This window comes from Muscardinus avellanarius, assembly GCF_963383645.1.
Source record: "Muscardinus avellanarius genome assembly, chromosome: 10".
Classification (NCBI taxonomy): Eukaryota; Metazoa; Chordata; class Mammalia; order Rodentia; family Gliridae; genus Muscardinus; species Muscardinus avellanarius.
In genome coordinates, this window is record NC_137796.1 from 71,583,137 (window position 1) to 71,601,249 (window position 18,113).

General features: G+C 53.8%; 1 protein-coding gene across 1 annotated transcript in view; it reads right to left on the reverse strand.

Annotated features, from left to right (window-relative positions):
- MAD1L1 (mitotic arrest deficient 1 like 1) overlaps positions 1–18,113 on the reverse strand; it is a 359,183-nt gene that overhangs the window by 212,407 nt on the left and 128,663 nt on the right. The window contains exon 10 of the mRNA XM_080704077.1: positions 233–377. Coding sequence (XP_080560203.1) covers positions 233–377 — 145 coding nt within the window. The remainder of the gene's footprint in view (positions 1–232; positions 378–18,113) is intronic.

Here is an 18,113-nt window from a genome sequence, read left to right on the forward strand (position 1 = left end):
GGATGAGAGCATACGGCCTAGCCAAACAGCCAGGACACCTCCCCGGGGAGGAAGAGAACGGGTTCACAGGCAGTTGCACGCTGCTCTGTTGGAGACGTGAAGGTATAGACCGCCGGCAGCAGAAAAGCAGTAGAGCTCTTAGTAGAGGTCTGGAAGAAAGCAGGGTGCCCGAGAGCAAGGTCTAGGCGTACACGTGGAGGGACAGGCCTGGGACCCTTCAGTGAACTGATACCTTGGTCAGCAGCAGGACGCGCTTCTGGAGCCGCCGGGCCAGCGCCTCGTGGGTCTCGCGCTTCTTCCTCTCCTCCAGCAACTGACTGCTGACCTGCCGGACCTCCTCCTGGAGCTGCTGCTGGGCCTTCTCCAGCCCCCGGGCACTGCACAAGGAAGCCAAAAGGGCGGTGATGAGGCCTGGTGTGACCACCCCCCAGGGCCCCCCCGGGATGAGCCCTCCGCGGCGAGCCCCACCAGGACAGCCTAAAATAGCACCGCACGTGCAACCACCTCGCCTCATTTCCTCACTCCTGAATAGCTACTTAACGCCTTTCAGGAGTTTCTGGATTTCAAATAGACACCCAGGGTGATCCCGGCACACACGGCAGGAGCGGGAGGGAAGTGCGACTCCACACACAATGGGAAAAATTGTCAGCCACACAGCGCTTCGGGATGGGACTTCTGAATGAGCTGAATTGCCAGCGCAAGCACTTCCCATGTGAATCACAGTTGGCGCAGATGTGCGGCGTGGAGGGGGCTGCACGCCCGCCGCTGCGGGCCCGTCCTGAAGACTTTCTGCACAGCGAAAACCTAGCCGTGCACTGGGCCTGCGGTGAGGGGCCAGACACCAGGACATGGCCAGGCTGCACCCTCTCCCTGCCAGCCCTGAAGCTGGCTGAGGTTTCCCGTTCATAGACTCCCCTTCCCCCTCTTTTTGTCACCGGGGGGGTGAACTCAGGGGTGTTCTACCACTGAGCTACACCCCAGCCCTTCTTATTTTTCATTTTGAAACACAATCCCGCTGAGTTGTTGAGGCTGGTGTCTCAGTCTTCCAAGTAATGGGATTATATAGGCGGGTGCCACCACCCCCAGCTTCCATCACATTTTCTTTTTCTTTCTTTTTTTGCGGCACTGGGAATTGAACCCAGGGGCATTCTACCTCCAAGCGACACCCTCAGCTCTATTTTTTATTCTTTAGTTTGAAACAGGGTCTCACTGAGTTGCAAAGGGCCTCACTAAGTAGCTGAGGCTGTCTGTGAACCGCGATCCTCCTGTCTCAGCCTCCCAAATGCTGGGATTACAAGCGTGCGCCACCATGCCGGGCTCTCCATCACTTTTTTCAATATTCCCTTTCCTTCTGCGTTCCCCACCGCCTCTGCCTTGGCTGCTTCTCCCCTAAGTCTTAATACCTCCCTTCCATTTCTCAATGGTCCGGCCTCTGGCACCACATCTTTTTAACCCCAGGCTGACCTCCAAAACCAGCCTCAGAGCAGGCCAAGGCCACACGTTCTCCTGCCAGGCCCGCCCTGTGCAAGCTCTGCGCCCGCTGGTCCTGCAGAAGCCAGCATGGAGGCCCCCGCAGGCATACTCAGCACCCGGGGCAAGAAAAAAACGGACGGAACTAGAGAATATTATGCTAAGAGACCAGCCAGCTGCAGAAAGGCAAGGGTCATGTTTTCTCTCATTTGAGAAAGCTAGAGTGAAAACAGGAGATAAGAGGGACTTCAGAAAAAGGAAGAGAGGGACCGGGAGAATAGCAGAAGGGGATGGGGAGTGGGAGGTGGAGAGGGGAGAAAGGAGGTTTGATGGGATGGACATACAGGAAGGTATTACCACCGATCTCGCTAATCCATGCAGAGACCGGGGGAGTGGGGTGGATCAGAAGGGAGACATCCCAAGTGCCGCGTGCGTACACGTTAGCGTCACTTTGAACCTCACTATGGTATATAATTACTATGCACCAATAAAAGTTTTTTTTTTTTTTTGGTGGGTCTGGGGATGGAACCCAGGGACATTTTACCTCCGAGCTACACCCCCCCCCTGCCCTATTTTTTATTCTTTATTTTGAAACCGGGTCTCACTGAGTTGCAGAGGGCCTCACTAAGTAGCTGAGGCTGTCCGCAAACCGCGATCCTCCAGGTCTCAGCCTCCCGAATGCTGGGATTACAAGCATGCGTCACCACGCCCAGCTTCCAATAAAAGTATTTTGGGGAAGAAGCATGTGGATGGCTTCCTGTCCATGACCCCCAAACTCCTCTACCCGCATGAACACTCCCAGGAGGGGCATGGTGAGGGACAGAAAGGTGCCGCTCCGATGGAAGGGGAAGGTGTGGTCAGGACCGGCCCACCGGGACGGCGCCCTGTGGCTGCGGACGCAACAATGGCAGGCACACGGGGTTCGTGCTATTCTGTAGCAGAAATGTTCTTCCACAGGGAATCCTAACTACACCTCAAAAACAAAACATAAGCAGGATATCAGGATTCTGTCGCAAGGTGACACTTGCAACACTCTTGTGAGGTTCCGATGAGAACAAGGCTGCTCCAAAAATACGGAAATTCAGGCTGGGGGCCGTGGAGGACGGGTGCGGGCTTCGAGCATCCCTGGCTGCCGATGATTTCTATTTGCTTTGATTACATGATTCTAAGAAAACCTCAACTCAAGGACGGCAGATAACGCTGACAAAGGTGGTCTCCACTGTGAATTTTTTTCTACTTCCTATCTGAGCGGACACAGAGTTTTCTAAATTACAATTCAGTAAAATGCTTTTAAGGAGCTGAAGTATAATTTGCGAGTGGATGTGGATCCAACGCCTGTGGAACTTTAGGAGGGAGCCGGGAGCGGGCCCTGGTGCAGCCAGATGTGGCAGGGAGTCCTGGTCCAGGCTGGGTGGGTCAGGACACAGCACACGTCTTCCAGACCAGGGAAGCCGGGGTTCCAGGACCAATGCCACTGGCGGTCATGCGGCGTGCCACCTTGGAAAGTTCGACGCTAATATTTAATCCAAATTCGAAACCAGCCTGCTGCCACCTGCCCCCTCTAGGTGCTCCATAACCAAAAACATCAAATAAAACAAGTGCAAATATTCATTGGAAACGGGCATATTAAGAGGCTATTTTGAGTTCCGGTTCAATTTAAAACTATTCATAGACCAATTTAATAATCAAGAACTGTGAAATCGACTCTTGAATCGTTGAATTCAGGTGGGGAGGTTCAGGAGCGCTTCAAATCACTGCTCCAAAGTGGGTAATTTAATTAGAAGAATGGCAGCGCTCGCTTTGCTGAAGAGCTATGCACGGCGGTGAGAACGTGGCAGTGCCACCTTTAAGGTGACGGGGCTCGGTGCGCCGCTGGGCGGGACCGAGGGTCGGGGGCCACCCTGCGAGGCTGCCCTGAGCACGCACGCGCGGGTGGAGGCAGCAAGAAGACCGACGGCCCTGGGCCCTTTATTTGGGGAGCATGGCCTCCTCGGATCTGTCTGGGGGTCACCCCAGGGCCAAGACCTTCTCCTCCTCCTCACCCATCGCAGGTGCAAACACTAGAACTGCTGTCCTTCTGGGGTGCTGACGACCTGTGTTCCATGCAGTAGAGCCAGTAAGCGAGAGCGGGCACCGGGAACCCTGGCTCCAAATCTGAGCCAGCTACCAACTCATGCCATGCAGCTGGGCTTTGGCAACCTCAGGGAGGAGAGGGCACCAGGCGTGGCGATGCCCAACCCACGGCCTCCGCCCACATCTAAGGTGCACGAGCTGTGGGCTCCACAGAGCCCTTGGGAGAAGACAGAACCTTCCAGGGGCGTGTGTTCCTGGGCCACGGTGGAGAAGTTCCAGGTTACAAGGAAAACCCTTTCTCAACAGCAAAATGCATCTCATCAAGGGAGGAAGAGAAGAAATAAAACCAGAGGAACACACAGTGCAGTAGGAGATCCCAGACGGCAGGGAAGAGAGCAGCGGGGCAGGGACAGCCCAAAGTAGCCAAGACAAGCCTGCTCCAAGAGCCACCGACCTGGGAGCACTCAGGGCCCCCATATCCATTCGGGCAGTTGCCACAGAAAGATGGAGTTCAGGTTCCCAAGTTCTCCAAAGGAAAACGCAGGCTCAAAAATCCAACTTATAGATGTGCATGGCGGTGCACACCTATAATCCCAGTGCTTGGGAGGCTGAGACAAGAGGATGGCAGGTTTGAGGTCAGCCTCAGCGAGTAGTCAGACTCTCACCAACCTAGCGAGACCTTTTTTCAAAATAAAAATAAAATAGGCCTGGTGGCCTTGGGTTCAATCTCCAGTTACCATAAACAGAAAAATCTATTTCCACCTTGAGCATGTGACAAAGTTTAACCCCAGTGCCATAGGAGGACCATAGGTTTGAGGCCAGCCTCAGCAACTTTGTGACCTGTTTCAGAAGTAGATCACCCCTGGGTTCAATCCTCAGTAACACACACACACACACATGCATGCACGTACGCACGCATAAACACACACACACACACACACACTCTAAACTGACAGCAAAAGAAACAACCCTAAGACATCCAGGAGGAATCAACTGCAGGAGGCAGGTACGATTCCTTGAGCTGTGGGACAAATAGGAGAGGCTGAAATAATGAAAATGTGGAAACTCAAAGAAGGTCCCATGAAACAGGGCACTGCTAGTGTCTGAGCTGGGTGTGCCTGGGCCTTGCAGAGGGCCCAGTCTACACACGCTGGTGCTTCTGAGTGGACACTGCGCACTGGATTCGGCCACTGTGGGGTGGTGAGAAAGCATCAGGAAGAGGAGACAGAGGCCACACTCAGAGCAGGCCATGGGCTGGGCCTGCCTCCTCCTCCACCTGGCCAGGTCTCCAGAGCACGCCCAAGCGCCCACTGCAGGCCGACAAAGGCACCGGCCGGTGGGCTGAGGAGAGCTGCAGGTCACAGCACTGCAAGGCTGACGGAGCTGGAGCTGACAGATGAGGACTGATGGTGTCAGGAGGCAGAGAATAAAACAAGGAAGTGCTTTACGGCACCAGGAGGCACTGTGGGAGGAACAGAATGCCTAGGGGCATGCAGTGAGGACAGGTGCCACGTGTGGACAGTCGAAGAAGGGTGGGAGAGAGGCGGCATCCACACCAGGAAGTTCCCAGAGCAGCAGTGCTGTGGAAGGAGAAGGCAGCGAGAGGACTCGGCTGCCAGGAGGCCTGGGGGTTGTCAGAGGGATTCATGAGGGGGTTGTCAGGAGGAGGAGCCATGCAAATGGCTCAAGAGGATGAAAGGGCCAGATACCGAGGCACCTGCCTGTAACCGCAGTACCTGGGAGGCTAAGACAAGAGGATCGCACATTCAAAGCCAGCCTCAAAAACTCAGCAAGACCCCCCGCTTCAAATTATAGAGGGCTGGCGGCATACCTGGCAGGTAGATGCCCCTGGGTCCCACTTCCAGCACTGCCCCCCCAAAAAAGTGGATGAGGAGCAAAAACAGGAAGCACAGGCAGCCTTTGCAAAGGTTTGCTGAGCAGCAGAGGGAGACCAGTCGGCAGGAGGAGACAGAGTCAAGAAGTGCCAGTTCATTTACCAAATGAAAAAGAGAACTGGGCATGGTGGTACATGCCTATAATACCAGCACTTGGGAGGCTAAGACAAGTGGATCATAGGTTCGAGGCCGGGCCCAACAACTCAGCGAGATCCTCAACAATTTAGTGAGATCTTGTTTCAAAATAAAATAAAGTAGGGCCAGGGGTATAACTCAGAGGCAGAATGTTCCTGGGTTCAATCTGATGAATGAATGATTAAACAGAATGAACGAATGAATTTATTTTTTAAAAATGAAAAAGTGTGAAAGTATGTTGGCATGATCAAGAGGCAGGTCCAGTGGAGGGGGGCAGAGCGTACAGAGAAGGGGTGATTTAGGTGAAGCTTCCGAGCAGCAGCGAGGACTGAAATATGCCGTCCAACCCGAGGCCAGCCTCCCACCACACATGGCCTGCACTGCTTCCCGGCAGGCAGCCCAAAGGCTCTCGAGACTCAAACTAATGCCAGTGAATGGCCCTCCGCACCCCAGGATGAAGACGGGCGGACGTGCCACCTTGGGCTGAAAGGCTCTGTGCTCTGCCCCAAGGGCCCCATGAGATCCTCCCTGGCTCTGAAGCACTTGGGTGGCCACATCCCAGAACACTGATCCGCGCCAGCTCCCAGGCTGCTCCTTCCCCTCGGGAGGTTCTCTGTTCACTCTCAGCCTTTCTTTTGAAGGGAAGAAGAGAAAGCTCATAAAAAATTAAACCTCTAGCACAGTACCAAGCTGAACTCCGAGGTCAGCAGCGTTTCCGTGGACCGTCGGGAGTTCAAAACGAAGCTCTTGGTGATTCAAGGCGAAGCTGGGCATGTTTATCGATCGCTGCCTTTTTGAGGCAGCATCTGCTGAGAAAAACAAGTCTGAGCTTTTGAGAACCCATCTTTGTAGGTGACGGGCCACTGCGGTCCTCTTTAATGAAGTCTTCATTGGAAACCCGGCCTAAGAATATCTACTTGCAAGAAACAAGGAAAAGGACGTGAAACGCCCCGGAGCAGCAGGAGACATTTTAACGACCTTCTCTGAGACACGGCTGGCTTCCAGGCTTCCCGCGCTCGACCCCGCATCTCCCACTCCAGCCCAGCCACCAAGTACACGTACACACCGGGCAAGGAAAGCGCCCTGTGCAAACAGGTACCCAGAGATTCCCAGACAACGAGGCCACCGTAAGAGCCTGGCTCTGAGAAGGAGCACACAGATCTGGCCGTGTATCCTGGACACTCAGGTTGAACAAGGGGCTGCACACAGAGTCACAATGTTGTGTAAACACAAAGAATATAAAAGTGTCTCAGCAGCCATGCCCAGGCTCAAATCCCAACAAGAACTCTAAGCTAAGCAACCCCTTGTGCTGTTGACTGAATGTTTCTGTCCCCCCATTCATACATTGAACCCTAATTCCTCAACGTGATGGAACTGGAGGTGGGGCCCTGGGCAATTATGTCACAGGGCCAGAGTCCTCATGATGGGATGGGTGAATGTCCTTATAAGAGGACCCAGGGAGTTGCCTCTCCATGTCTGCTCTATGAGGATACAAGGAAACCAGAAGGCGGCGCTCACCAGGCACGGGATCTGTTGGCACAGACCTCTTCTGCTCCAAGATTGTGAAAAAGGAATACTTGCTGTTTAAGAGTTCCAGGATGTAGCCAGGTGTGGTGGCACATGCCTGTAATCCTGGTGCTTGGGAGCCTGAGACAGGGGGACTGCAGATTCAAGGCCAACCTCAGCAACTTAGGGAGGATCTTAGCAACCTAGCAAGATCCTACTTCAAAAACAAAAAAAAATAAAATAGGACTGGGGGTGAAGCTTGGAGGTAGATTGCCCCTGGGTTCAATCTCCAACACCACCACCAAATAAATAAAAATAAAAGTAGGCACAGGGTGGGATGGGAGTAGGCACAGGGTGGGATGGGGGTAGTCCAGAGGTAAAAATGCCCCTATATTCAATTCACAGTAACACACACACACACACACACACACACACACACACACACACACATCAGTCCCAGACTGTGGCATGTGGCAATTTTGTGACAGAGACCCAAACTCCACTATGACAGCCTTCTCATCCATAACACATGGTCAAGAGTTGACATGCACCCAGGAGGCTCTATAAGAAGCTTTCTGATGGCTGCCCATAGCATCTCCCTAGCAGCAGTGCCCAGCTGTGGGTGGTCTCCAACAGGTTGTTGTTGTGTGCACATGTTTTCTGTAATCACTCTTTTGCATCAAAGTAGGAACATATTAATAAAACTCTATTCAAACTGTTGCAAAATCCCTAAAAGCAGCTTTATTCTTAGCTGAAAAACACAAATCAAAACCCATTAACAGGGCTGTGATGTAGCTCAGTGGTAGAGAGCCCGCCTAGCACGCAGGAGAGCTGTGGGTTCAATCCCCAGCACTGCGAAAACAAACTCACTAACACAAATGATTTTTTTAATTATTATTATTTTTTTTTTTTTTTTTTTGGTGGTACTGGGGGTGGAACCCAGGAGCTTTTCTACCTCCAGGCTCTACTCCCAGACCTATTTTCTATTTTATTTGGAAACAGGGTCTCAATAAGTTGCTGAGCGCCTCACTAAGTAGCTGAGGCTGGCTTTAAACCTGTGTGATCTTCTATCTCAGCCTCCCAAGTGCGGGGATTATAAGCGTGCGTCACCACGCCCGGTTCTAACACAAATGATTTTTAACCTCCTCTTTACAGATGAGTAGACGCAGATGCACGCAGCTGAGCTACCTGTGAGGCCAGCACCCCCACTGGGAAACAGGCCACACTGCCTGCCCTCCACGGCCCACCAGTGCTGTGCCTGGAGCGGCCCTCAGCGCTGACGGAGGGCAGCCTGAGTCAGGCCAGCAGCCACCACCAACAGGGCCGAGTTATGTGTCTGTCTCAGGCATGAGAGGCCTGGGGCCCCAGAGCCTCGCCAGGAGGAAAGCCTACCTCTGTGGCCGGGTCCTCAATGCTGGGTCTGCTGAGACACTGTCACCACATGGCTCCCACTGCGCAGAGAAGCAAGTGTAGCTCCCAAGGACCCTCCATGAGCTAAAGAAAACTCCACAAGTCTTCTTGTCCACTGAGTAAAGGAGTCAAACTGGGGACGACCACAGGCAGGATGGGTGGAGTTATAGTCCCAAGAGTGGGCAACAGGGTGAAGGCCAGCTGGTCCCACCAAGGAACTGGACCTGAATTACACGCCAAGCATGTGTGTGTGCATGTGTGTGTGCACGCGCGTGTGTGCGCATGTGTGTGTGCGCGTGCGTGCATGCATGTGTGTGCGTGTGTGCACGTGTGCGTGTGTGTGTGCGCATGCGTGTGTGTGCATGCGTGCGTGTGTGCGCATGCGTACGTGTGTGCATGTGTGTGAGCATGTGCGTGTGTGCATTTGTGTGTGCGCGTGCGTGTGTGCATGTGCGCGCGTGCGTGTGTGCATGTGCGTGTGTGCACGCGTGCTTGTGTGCACGTGTGTGTGTGCATGTGTGTTGTGTGCGTGCGTGTGTGTGTGTGTGCGTGTTGCTATAGATTTGAACACAGGACATTCTCCCTCTGAGCTACATCCCCAGCCCTATTTTTTCATTCTTTTTTTTTAATACTAGAGGTAGAACCCAGGGGCATTCTACCTCCAAGCTACACTCCCAACTCTTTTTTGTTGTTGTTGTTGGTACTGAGGATTGAACCCAGGGGCATTCTACCTCTGAGCTACACCTCTAGCCCGATTTTTTTTCCTTCCTTCCTTCCTTCCTTCCTTCCTTCCTTCCTTCCTTATTTTGCGGTACTGAGAATTGAACCCAGGGGAATTTTACCTCGGAGCTATACCCCCAACTCAATTTTTTACTCTTTATTTTGAAACAGGGTCTCACTAAGTTGCAGAGGTCCTCACTAAATAGCTGAGGTTGGCCTGGAACCCAGATCCTCCTGCCTCAGCCTCCCAAGTACTAGGATTACAAGTGTGAGCCACCATTTGAAACAGGGTCTCACTGAGTTGCACAGGTCCTCACTAAGTAGCTGAGGCTATCTGCAAACCACGATCCTCCTGTCTCAGTCTCCCAAATGCTGGGATTACAAGTGTGCACCACTACACCTGACTGTTTATTCCTTCTTTTAAAACAAAGTTGCAGCCGGGTATGGTGGCGCACGCTTGTAATCCCCGCGCTTGGGAGGCAGAGACAGGAGGATCGCGCAGGTTCAAAGCCAGCCGCGCTGGCTTAAGAGACCCTGTTTCCAAATAAAAAAGTATAAAAAATAGATCTGGAAGTGTAGCCTGGAGGTAGAAGGGCTTCCAGGAACCCCAGTACCACCATCAAAAAAAAAAAAAAAAAAAAAAAAAACCTGCAGAGGGCCTCGGTAACCCTGTAATCCTTCCATCTCAACCTCCCAAGTACTGGGATTACAAGTGTGCACCCCTCCTGAGCGCAGAAGACAGCGCTACCCATGCCGTCAGGGTGGGCACTGACAGACAGAGGATGTCAGGGTTTCACGAGACAGCAGGCCGGCCAGCAGTTCACCAGGATGGGGTGCTATGATGCTCTAGGGCAGCGGCTGAGCCCCAAAGAGCCCTGTCTGCCAGCTCTGAAAGGGACAAAGCAGAGCAAACAGTGTCAGCAAAGGGGTTGGGGTGGGGGCTAGAGATTGCCAAGGACTCTCCTCATCCCTGCACTGAGAAAGGACTACAAGAAGAGAGGAAGAGGAGCATGTCCAGTGCGGGGGGCTGCGTGGGGAAGGGGGCCGCACTGTTTTCTGGCAGACAACAGCGACGAGAGACAGTGGCTAGGTGTCCAAGTGACTAGAAATCCAATGCTCCACGCTTCACCAGGTGGAAAGACTACTTGGTGAGGGTCTCCCCTGTAAGGGACCACTACAGGCTGGCTTGCCACTCCGGTGGCACTCCACAGAGAGGGGGGACTTTGTTAGTGGCCAGACCCAGGGAGACTGGATTTCCTTGTGAACCTGGGCTTATTTGTGAAAGGTGTGGCCTACAAGAGAACAATGAGTGGGTAGGGGGCTAAAGGTCCCACACAATATATAAAGAGGCAGCAGATCACCGGGCACAGTGGCACACCTGTAATCCCAGTACTTGGGAGGCTGAGACAAGAGGAATACAGGTTCAAGGATAGCCTCAGCAATGTAGTGAGGCCCTCAGCAAAATTACTAAGACCCTGTTTCAAAATAAAAAATAAAAAGGGCTGAGGGCGTGGCTCAGAGGAAGACTGCCCCTGGATTCATCCTCCAGTACCAAAATAGTACGAGGCAGCGATCACACCCTGCCGGGGCGGGCAGGCACCAATTCCCACCCAGCCTGGGAAGGAGTAAGTGGCCACAGTACTTCCTTCGTGTCTGTCCAGTGGAATCTACCAGCTAGCAGTTGGCTCCCTTTTCTCCAGCTGTCCCCATGAATGGTTTAATTTCTAAGATACTGTCAACAAAGACAGAAAATATTACAACAGCTAGCACAGAGCAGCTCTCAGTGCCATGGGCAGCAGGGGTCAAAGGCCCGGGCCTGCCCTGCAGGAGGAGCTGGCAGAGAAGAAGGCGAGGCCGCAGCCCTCAGGCCATGCAGACAGCTGCCCCAGAGATAGCCACACCAACGCACGCCCAGGCCACGTGCTCCCTCATGCCCGTTTCAACACCAGGCTGGAGGGAGGCCAGGATCCTGTGGGCCACGGCCCAGGGCAGGGGAGCCCGTCACCCCACAAGAACACTCCCAGTAGAAAGGCCTGGAGGGAGGCACAAGGGATGTGGAGAGTGAAGGCCCAGAGCCTGACCGTGCGCCCCCTGAGCGGTGCTTGAGATAGCCAAAACCTGCCCAGGTCAGCACAGGTGCAGGTGGCCAGAGGGAGCCAGGAAAGGGTGCCGGGGGGTGGGGCAGGGACCAAAGCAAGGACTCCGGACGCCCAGGCAGGAAACCATCGCCCAGCCTGTGTGGAGAGGGGAGGATCCAGCCAGGACCCTCTGGTCCTCAAATCCTCCCGCTCCCTGAAGGGCCTCCCTGACCTACCTCCCCAGCACATCAAGGGTGTAGCAGAGTCCAGATGGACTTCACCCTGAGGCCAGGCGTGGCTCCAGGCTCTGGCATGATTGCTGCCACGGTCTCCCAGTGGCCTCATGACTGCCACCTCTGCCCTGCAAGACCACCACTCACCTCCCAACCAGCAAATCCACCCTAAAATGTACTCTCCACAGCCTGCCTCCCTGGGCCCGCCACGCTTCCTGTCCCTGCCGCTCTGCACACTCCACGCTCCTGCAGCTAGGACCTTCAGCACACCGCACAGGCGACTGGAGAGCTCTCGCAGCTGCCGGGGGGCATCATGTGGACATGCGTTATCAGACCACCACCTTCCCGCCGCTACCTCGGCTAAGCCACCTTCATCACTCCATCCTGTGGCTCGATTCTTGTCCCCTGCATCATGACTCACTGCACTAATGTGTGTTTGTCTGTTTAGCACCTTCCTCCCTTCCCCTCCCACATGCCAGGAAGGTAGAGGCGGTATCTGTTCAACTCCCGACTCTGCTCCCAAGTACTGGCGCTCAGCGGCTCTTCAACAAATCCCTGCCGCTCAGCTTCATAAAGACAAGGAGCCATCTGTAAGAAGTGGGATTCCAAAAGTGTGGCCTGCAGCAGTGCAGAGTACTAGGCTGCTCCTGGACACGCCAGGGGGAAGAGACAGGTCCCTGGGCCACAAGGGAAGGGGAAGAACAGTAGGTATTGGGACGGTCACAGTCTATCTGGGTTACTGGCTACTTCTGGTGGCTCCAACAAATACACAATAGGAAAGCGGGTAGCATTCTGTCCCTGTGCAGTGGGCAGGGCCCAGGGGCTGGCAGCAGTACAGGAAGACGGTTCCCTGCAGACAGTCCACCAATTCACCAATTCTGATAGCGCCATCTGCCAGGACAATCGCCCATGCCACGTGCTTATGCTCCCCGAGCACTAGAAATGCACACGGAGCCGCGTTCCCAGCACCCTGTCAACGATGGTTAAGATTTCAGATGGAGCACAAACCCATTTCAGAACACTCTCCCAGAAGGCAATGGTTTCCAGAAGGGCAGAGACAGCACGGCACTGCTGTCAGGCTCGGAAACCCTTTTCCTGCCCAGGAAGGCCAGGGAGGCAGACCCACTCTTGCCTGTGAGTGGACCTGGCCGGCCGTGGCAGCTCAGTGATGCAGAGGTGGCATGTGGCAGAGGCAGGACCCCACATCTCAGATACTCCTGAAGGGAAAATCGGCAGCTGCTTCTGGGGACAAGCATGGGGGCATGGCCCTAGGACTCCCTGGGGCAGAGGTCCCGCAAACAGGCACAAAGCCACCACCCCCACCTGACCAGGCGCCACATTGGACTAAATTTCCCCCTCAATGCCACTAATGTCCGCCCTACCTAACGGGCTTCGTGGAGCTTGGCAAACCACATAGGTAAAGTACAAAGCACGTAAGCATTTAGCAAGCACTGGTCCCTTCTGGTACTCGGCTTTAATGGGATGGACAAATCCATCTTTGTCCAGCCGGGGCGGGGGGCGGGGGGGGAGGCCCCGGCCGTGCCTGAAAGGCTCCCTGGTAATAAGCTGGAAGAGATGTACATCACGAACTACTTCTCTGAGTCTGCCAGGTCTGATGGTGGCAGCAGAGAAGGTCAGCGGCGGGGATCTCCTGCTGCCCTCGCTGCTGGGCAGAGCCCTCCAGGTTAAAGGATGCCACTGGGCACGCTGTCATGTGGTCCCCACAAGAACACGTGTGCATCTCAGAGGGGAGCACAGCCACACTCAGGACTCACGCCTGGAGCCGTCTCCCCGTGTGGACACTCCCACGTGTCCAGCCCCAGCCCACACACTCCAACCAGGTGGCGGCGGCACACAGGCTTTGGATCCCAGGGCTAGAAGACGGGGACCACAGCCACGGGAGGGAGCAAGTGGCGTCGTTCCTGGCACCTTGAGCCCAGACACAGACTCAGAGCAGTGAGCTCCCCTAGAGCCCTTGACGCCTGGATACAGCCTGGCATGCAGCTGTCTTTATTTATGCCATCCAATTCCCATCTTAAATGCCTCCAAGTTTCATTACACATTTCTCTGGAAAAAATATACAAATCCAAACAGCAGAAACAAAATCAGAGAATGAGAAGAGCAAAGACTGAAATAATTACCAATCAGCGGCATGGCCGAGGGAGCAGGCTTCGACGCTGCGGTCTGGCCTCCCGGTCACTGCTCCCAAGCCGCTTCTGATGAGCCCTCTGTTCCTAACATCTCATCAATTCAAATCACCAGATTCAATTTGCATTCTCAGATAAACAGAGGCCACACAGTAAATACTCTCATCTGACCTTGAAATGTGAGAAGGAAAAAACGCCCCTAGCAATTTCAATTCAATCCCAACCATAATGCATAATCCAATTGAGCCAGTCCATTATCAACCTGTAATCCCACGGTGGGGCTACCTCCCAAGCCGGGGCACCAAGCAGCAGCAGCAGCAGCAGCAGCAGCAGCAGCAGCAGCAGCAGGACAGGGAGGTCACCCCAACCTGCTGGGACTCGGGAACTCAGAGAGACCAGAGGGCAGATGGCTCCTCGCACCTGGTTTTATTTTTTCTTTTTTGTGGTACTGAGGATTGAACCCAGGGGCTTCTACCTCCAAGCTACATCCCCAAGCTCTTTTTATTTTTTATTTTGAGACAAGGTCTTGCCAAGTTGCTGAGGGTCTAAGTTGCCCAGACTGGGCTCAAACCTGTGATCCTCCGCTCTCAGCTTCCTAAATACCAGGATTACAGTTGTGCGCCACTGCACCTGGCTCCCTCAATCTTTACTGATAATTGCCACGTACCATTTAGCCTGATTTGGGGGAGAGGGGGTTGACAGAAACAACAGTCCATCTGTCCAAAGCTATGGCTGACGCAAACATGCATAGTACGTGCCCTGGACCCACCCAGCCTCAACTTCTCAGAGGCCAGGAAAGGAACGCTCGTGCATGTGTCGTCTCAGCCTTAACAAGCATGGGAGTGAGTCTAACTAAGCACACAGCGCCACCTTAGAATGCACAGAAGGAAGACCTGGAGAGTCACGCAGCCGACAAGCAGCGGAGCCGGGCAGCAAGCCTAGCTGAGAGGCCCTGTTCTTTTCCATACAGCAGTAGTTGGCAAACAGCTTCTGCCTGCTATTGTAAATAAAGTTTTATTGAAATGTAGCTATACCTATTGTTGACATATTATACATAGCTGTGACAAACTATGGCCTGAAAAGCCCAAAATATTTACTATTGTGCCTTTTACAGAGAGAGGTTATCAACTGCTGGCCTTCACACCAAAGTTAAGAATTTAGAAACACCAGCATGGCGAGGGGGTGGTACTGAAACAGAGACATGAGCTCCCACCTCACTGAGGTCCCATCACTGTACCACCAGGCTCCCCCAACACGAGAGCTGGCAGCTACAGATGCTCCTGCAGGCCTCGCCCAGCAAACACATGAACTGCAACCCCCACCCCCACCCCCAAATAACCCTGTTAATCCACTGGCCCCTCTTACCTGGCACCTCACCTCCACATTGACACCACCCCCCCACCCCCGGTACTGGGGATTGAACCCAGGGGCATTCTACTTCTGAGCTTCATCTCTAGCTCGGTCTGTCTGTCTGTCTGTCTGTCTGTTTGGAAACAGGGTCTTACTATGAGAATCTTGCTATTGCTGAGACTGGCCTCAAACCTGCAACCCCCCGTCTCAGCCTCCCAAGTATGGGGATTACAGGTGTACACCACCACACGCAGCTGACATCTTCTTGTAAGAATCCCAACAAGACACCAGGGAGCCCCAACTCTACAGGTCAGGGACTCAGAGGGCAGCTCTGGGCCCTGACTCCAAGTTAACTGCCTGCAGGCAGCACTGCCACCAGAACACACGGAGGGGCAGCTCAGGGAAGCGCAAGGTCCCCTTCCTCACTCTCCATGAGGGCCTGTGTGGGGGAGCAGGCTGTCATCTCCAGCAGGCACTGGGCCAGCTCCCTACCAAGGGAGATGGGCTTTCACTTCCTTTCCAGTGAAAGCCACAGGTGCTCAGGAGTATGGCACCCCAGGGGCATCACACCCAAGGGCCACGGCTGGGATGTGACCTATGATTTGGCACGCTGCATCCTGGGTTCGTTAGCACTCTGCTTTCTCCCCAAACTCTCCTGTCTCCCAGCCTGTAAAGGTTCAGAGGTGGTGTCTGCCCTGCATGGCACCCCCTCACCCTCCCAGCCAACAAACCCACCCTAAACTGTACTTTTCACACCTGCCTTCCCGGGGCCCCTGACTCCCAGAGGATGGCCATAGGAGGACAGGGATGAAACTGAACCCAGGGAGAAAGAACCATCCAGGAGGACCCAGGGACTCAGCAAGGGCTGCAGAAACAGCAAGAGACAGAGGAACAGACGGCCACGCAAGGGTAGAAAGGGTACACATGGGGGACTCTGGCTCTTACCAGACAAAAAGCACGTGGACAGCAGTCACCACGTAGAGCCAATGTCTCTGACTCCTTTTCCAAATGGTCCAAATGAAAAAGTCCATCAAGTTCCCCCAAAAGAGACTTTCAAAGACACAAAGCTCTGATGACCCATTATCAATCCCACTCGCCGTGTGTGTGTGTGTGTGTGTGTGTGTGTGTGTGTGTGTGTGTGTGTGTTTGATGGAGATTGAATTTAGGGGTATTCTACCTCTGAACTATACGCCCAGCCCCCCCCCTTTTGGTGGTACTGGGGTTCCTGGAAACCCTTTTACCTCCGGGCTACACTCCCCAGACCTATGTCATAATTTTTATTTGGAAACAGGGTCTCGTAAACCAGCAAAGCTGGCTTCGAACCTGCGCGATCCTCCTGTCTCCGCCTCCCAAGCACGGGGATTACAAGCGTGCGCCACCACGCCCGGCTCCCCCAGCCTTTTTTACTTTTTATTTTAAAACAGGGTCTTGCAAGGTTGCTGAAGGTCTTGAGGGTCTTGTTAGGTTGCTGAGGCTGGTCTCAATCTTGTGATCCTCCCGTCTCCTCTTCCTATGTACAGGGATTACAGGTATGCATCACCATGCTTGGCAATGCTTCTCAAATTCTAAAACCACCACAGTGTGGAGTAAGTGGTCTCCTTGTGATGAGTCCTACATGCAAGAAAGAGCCTGTGGCAGTGCGTGGGGTGTGGAGAGGAAAGGGAAGGGGGCCTGCTCTGAGGGTGGGGGGGCCACACTGTGAACTCCTTCTCTGAGCCAGGACCTGCCCTGTGCACAGGAGGCAGGAGGGCCAGCTTCCCATGCCAGTGCAGTCCAGGGCCCCTTCCTCTAACCTTCCCATTCCTTTTTGGTCAGCAACCCTGAACCTCCTCTGTATGCTGCTTGAGCTGTGACACATGCCTGGGGACTGGCATAGTCCTGGGAGATCTCGTGCACAAAAGCCCCAGAATTGGGCAGTATAAGGAGGTGCTTATGGAGGGTCGAGGCAATGAGCCCCATCACGGACCAGACCTGATCTTCATCCCCCAAGGATTCGTGAGCTGGAATCTTGGTCTCCATGTGATGGTGGGACCTCAAGAGGCGGCCTAACCTGGTGTGGTTCATCCCTTTAATCCCCGTACTTGGGAGGCTCAGATAGGGTTGCTGGTTCGAGACCAGCCTCAGCAATTTAGTGGGACTCTCAGCAACATAGCAAGACCCTGTATCAAAATAAAAAGAAAATAGGGCTGAGGGTGTAGCTCAGAGGTAGAATGCCCTTGGGTTCAATCCTCGGTATCAAAAGAAGCAGAGGAGGGGGAGAAGGACAACGACGACGATGACAGCTAGCGGGAGTCCTTAGGTCAACTGGAGTAAGAGGACTGCGGGGCTCCCAGCTCTCAGGCTCTGCTTCCTGGCTCAGACCTAAGTACTTTTATTTTGCAGTGTGCTCCCACAATGATGTGCTAACCTGACCCAAGACCCAAAGCCATGGAACTGTGTATTCGTGAACTGAAATGTCTCAAATTTGAGCTAAATAAACCTTTGCTTTTTATAAGCTAGTTGCCTCGGGGTTTTCATTACAGTGACACAGAGCTGACTAATTTACACAGAAACATGGAGGAGGAGGAAGGACGAGGCCATGGGACAATGCATATGAGACCATGGACAAGCCTGAGTAAGTGCGTGCAGATAGAATACAGGAAGGAGAGGCCGGGCGTGGTGGCGCACGCTTGTAATCCCCGCGCTTGGGAGGCAGAGACAGGAGGATCGCGCAGGTTCGAAGCCAGCCGCGCGTGCTAGCTTAGGAGACCCTGTTTCCAAATTAAAAAAAAAAATGTAAAAATGGGTTTGGGAGTGTAGCCTGGAGGTAGAAGGGCTTCCAGGAACCCCAGTACCACCAAAAAAAAAAAAAAAAAGAAAAGAAAGAAAAGAAAAAAAAGAAAGAAAAAGAATACAGGAAGGAGGGAAGGGGACTAGAGAGGCTCGACCGGGATTCCTGTCAAGCAGCAGCTCCAGACAGCACCCGGGAGGTCATCTGAAGCGGGTCAGCACAGAGGTGGGCCAACATCTTCAAGCCTCCAGGCCTGAGTCTGCAGACAAGCAAAGGGATGGCAGGTCACACTGTAGACCAGGTCGAGAAAAGCTCCAAGGAGTGAG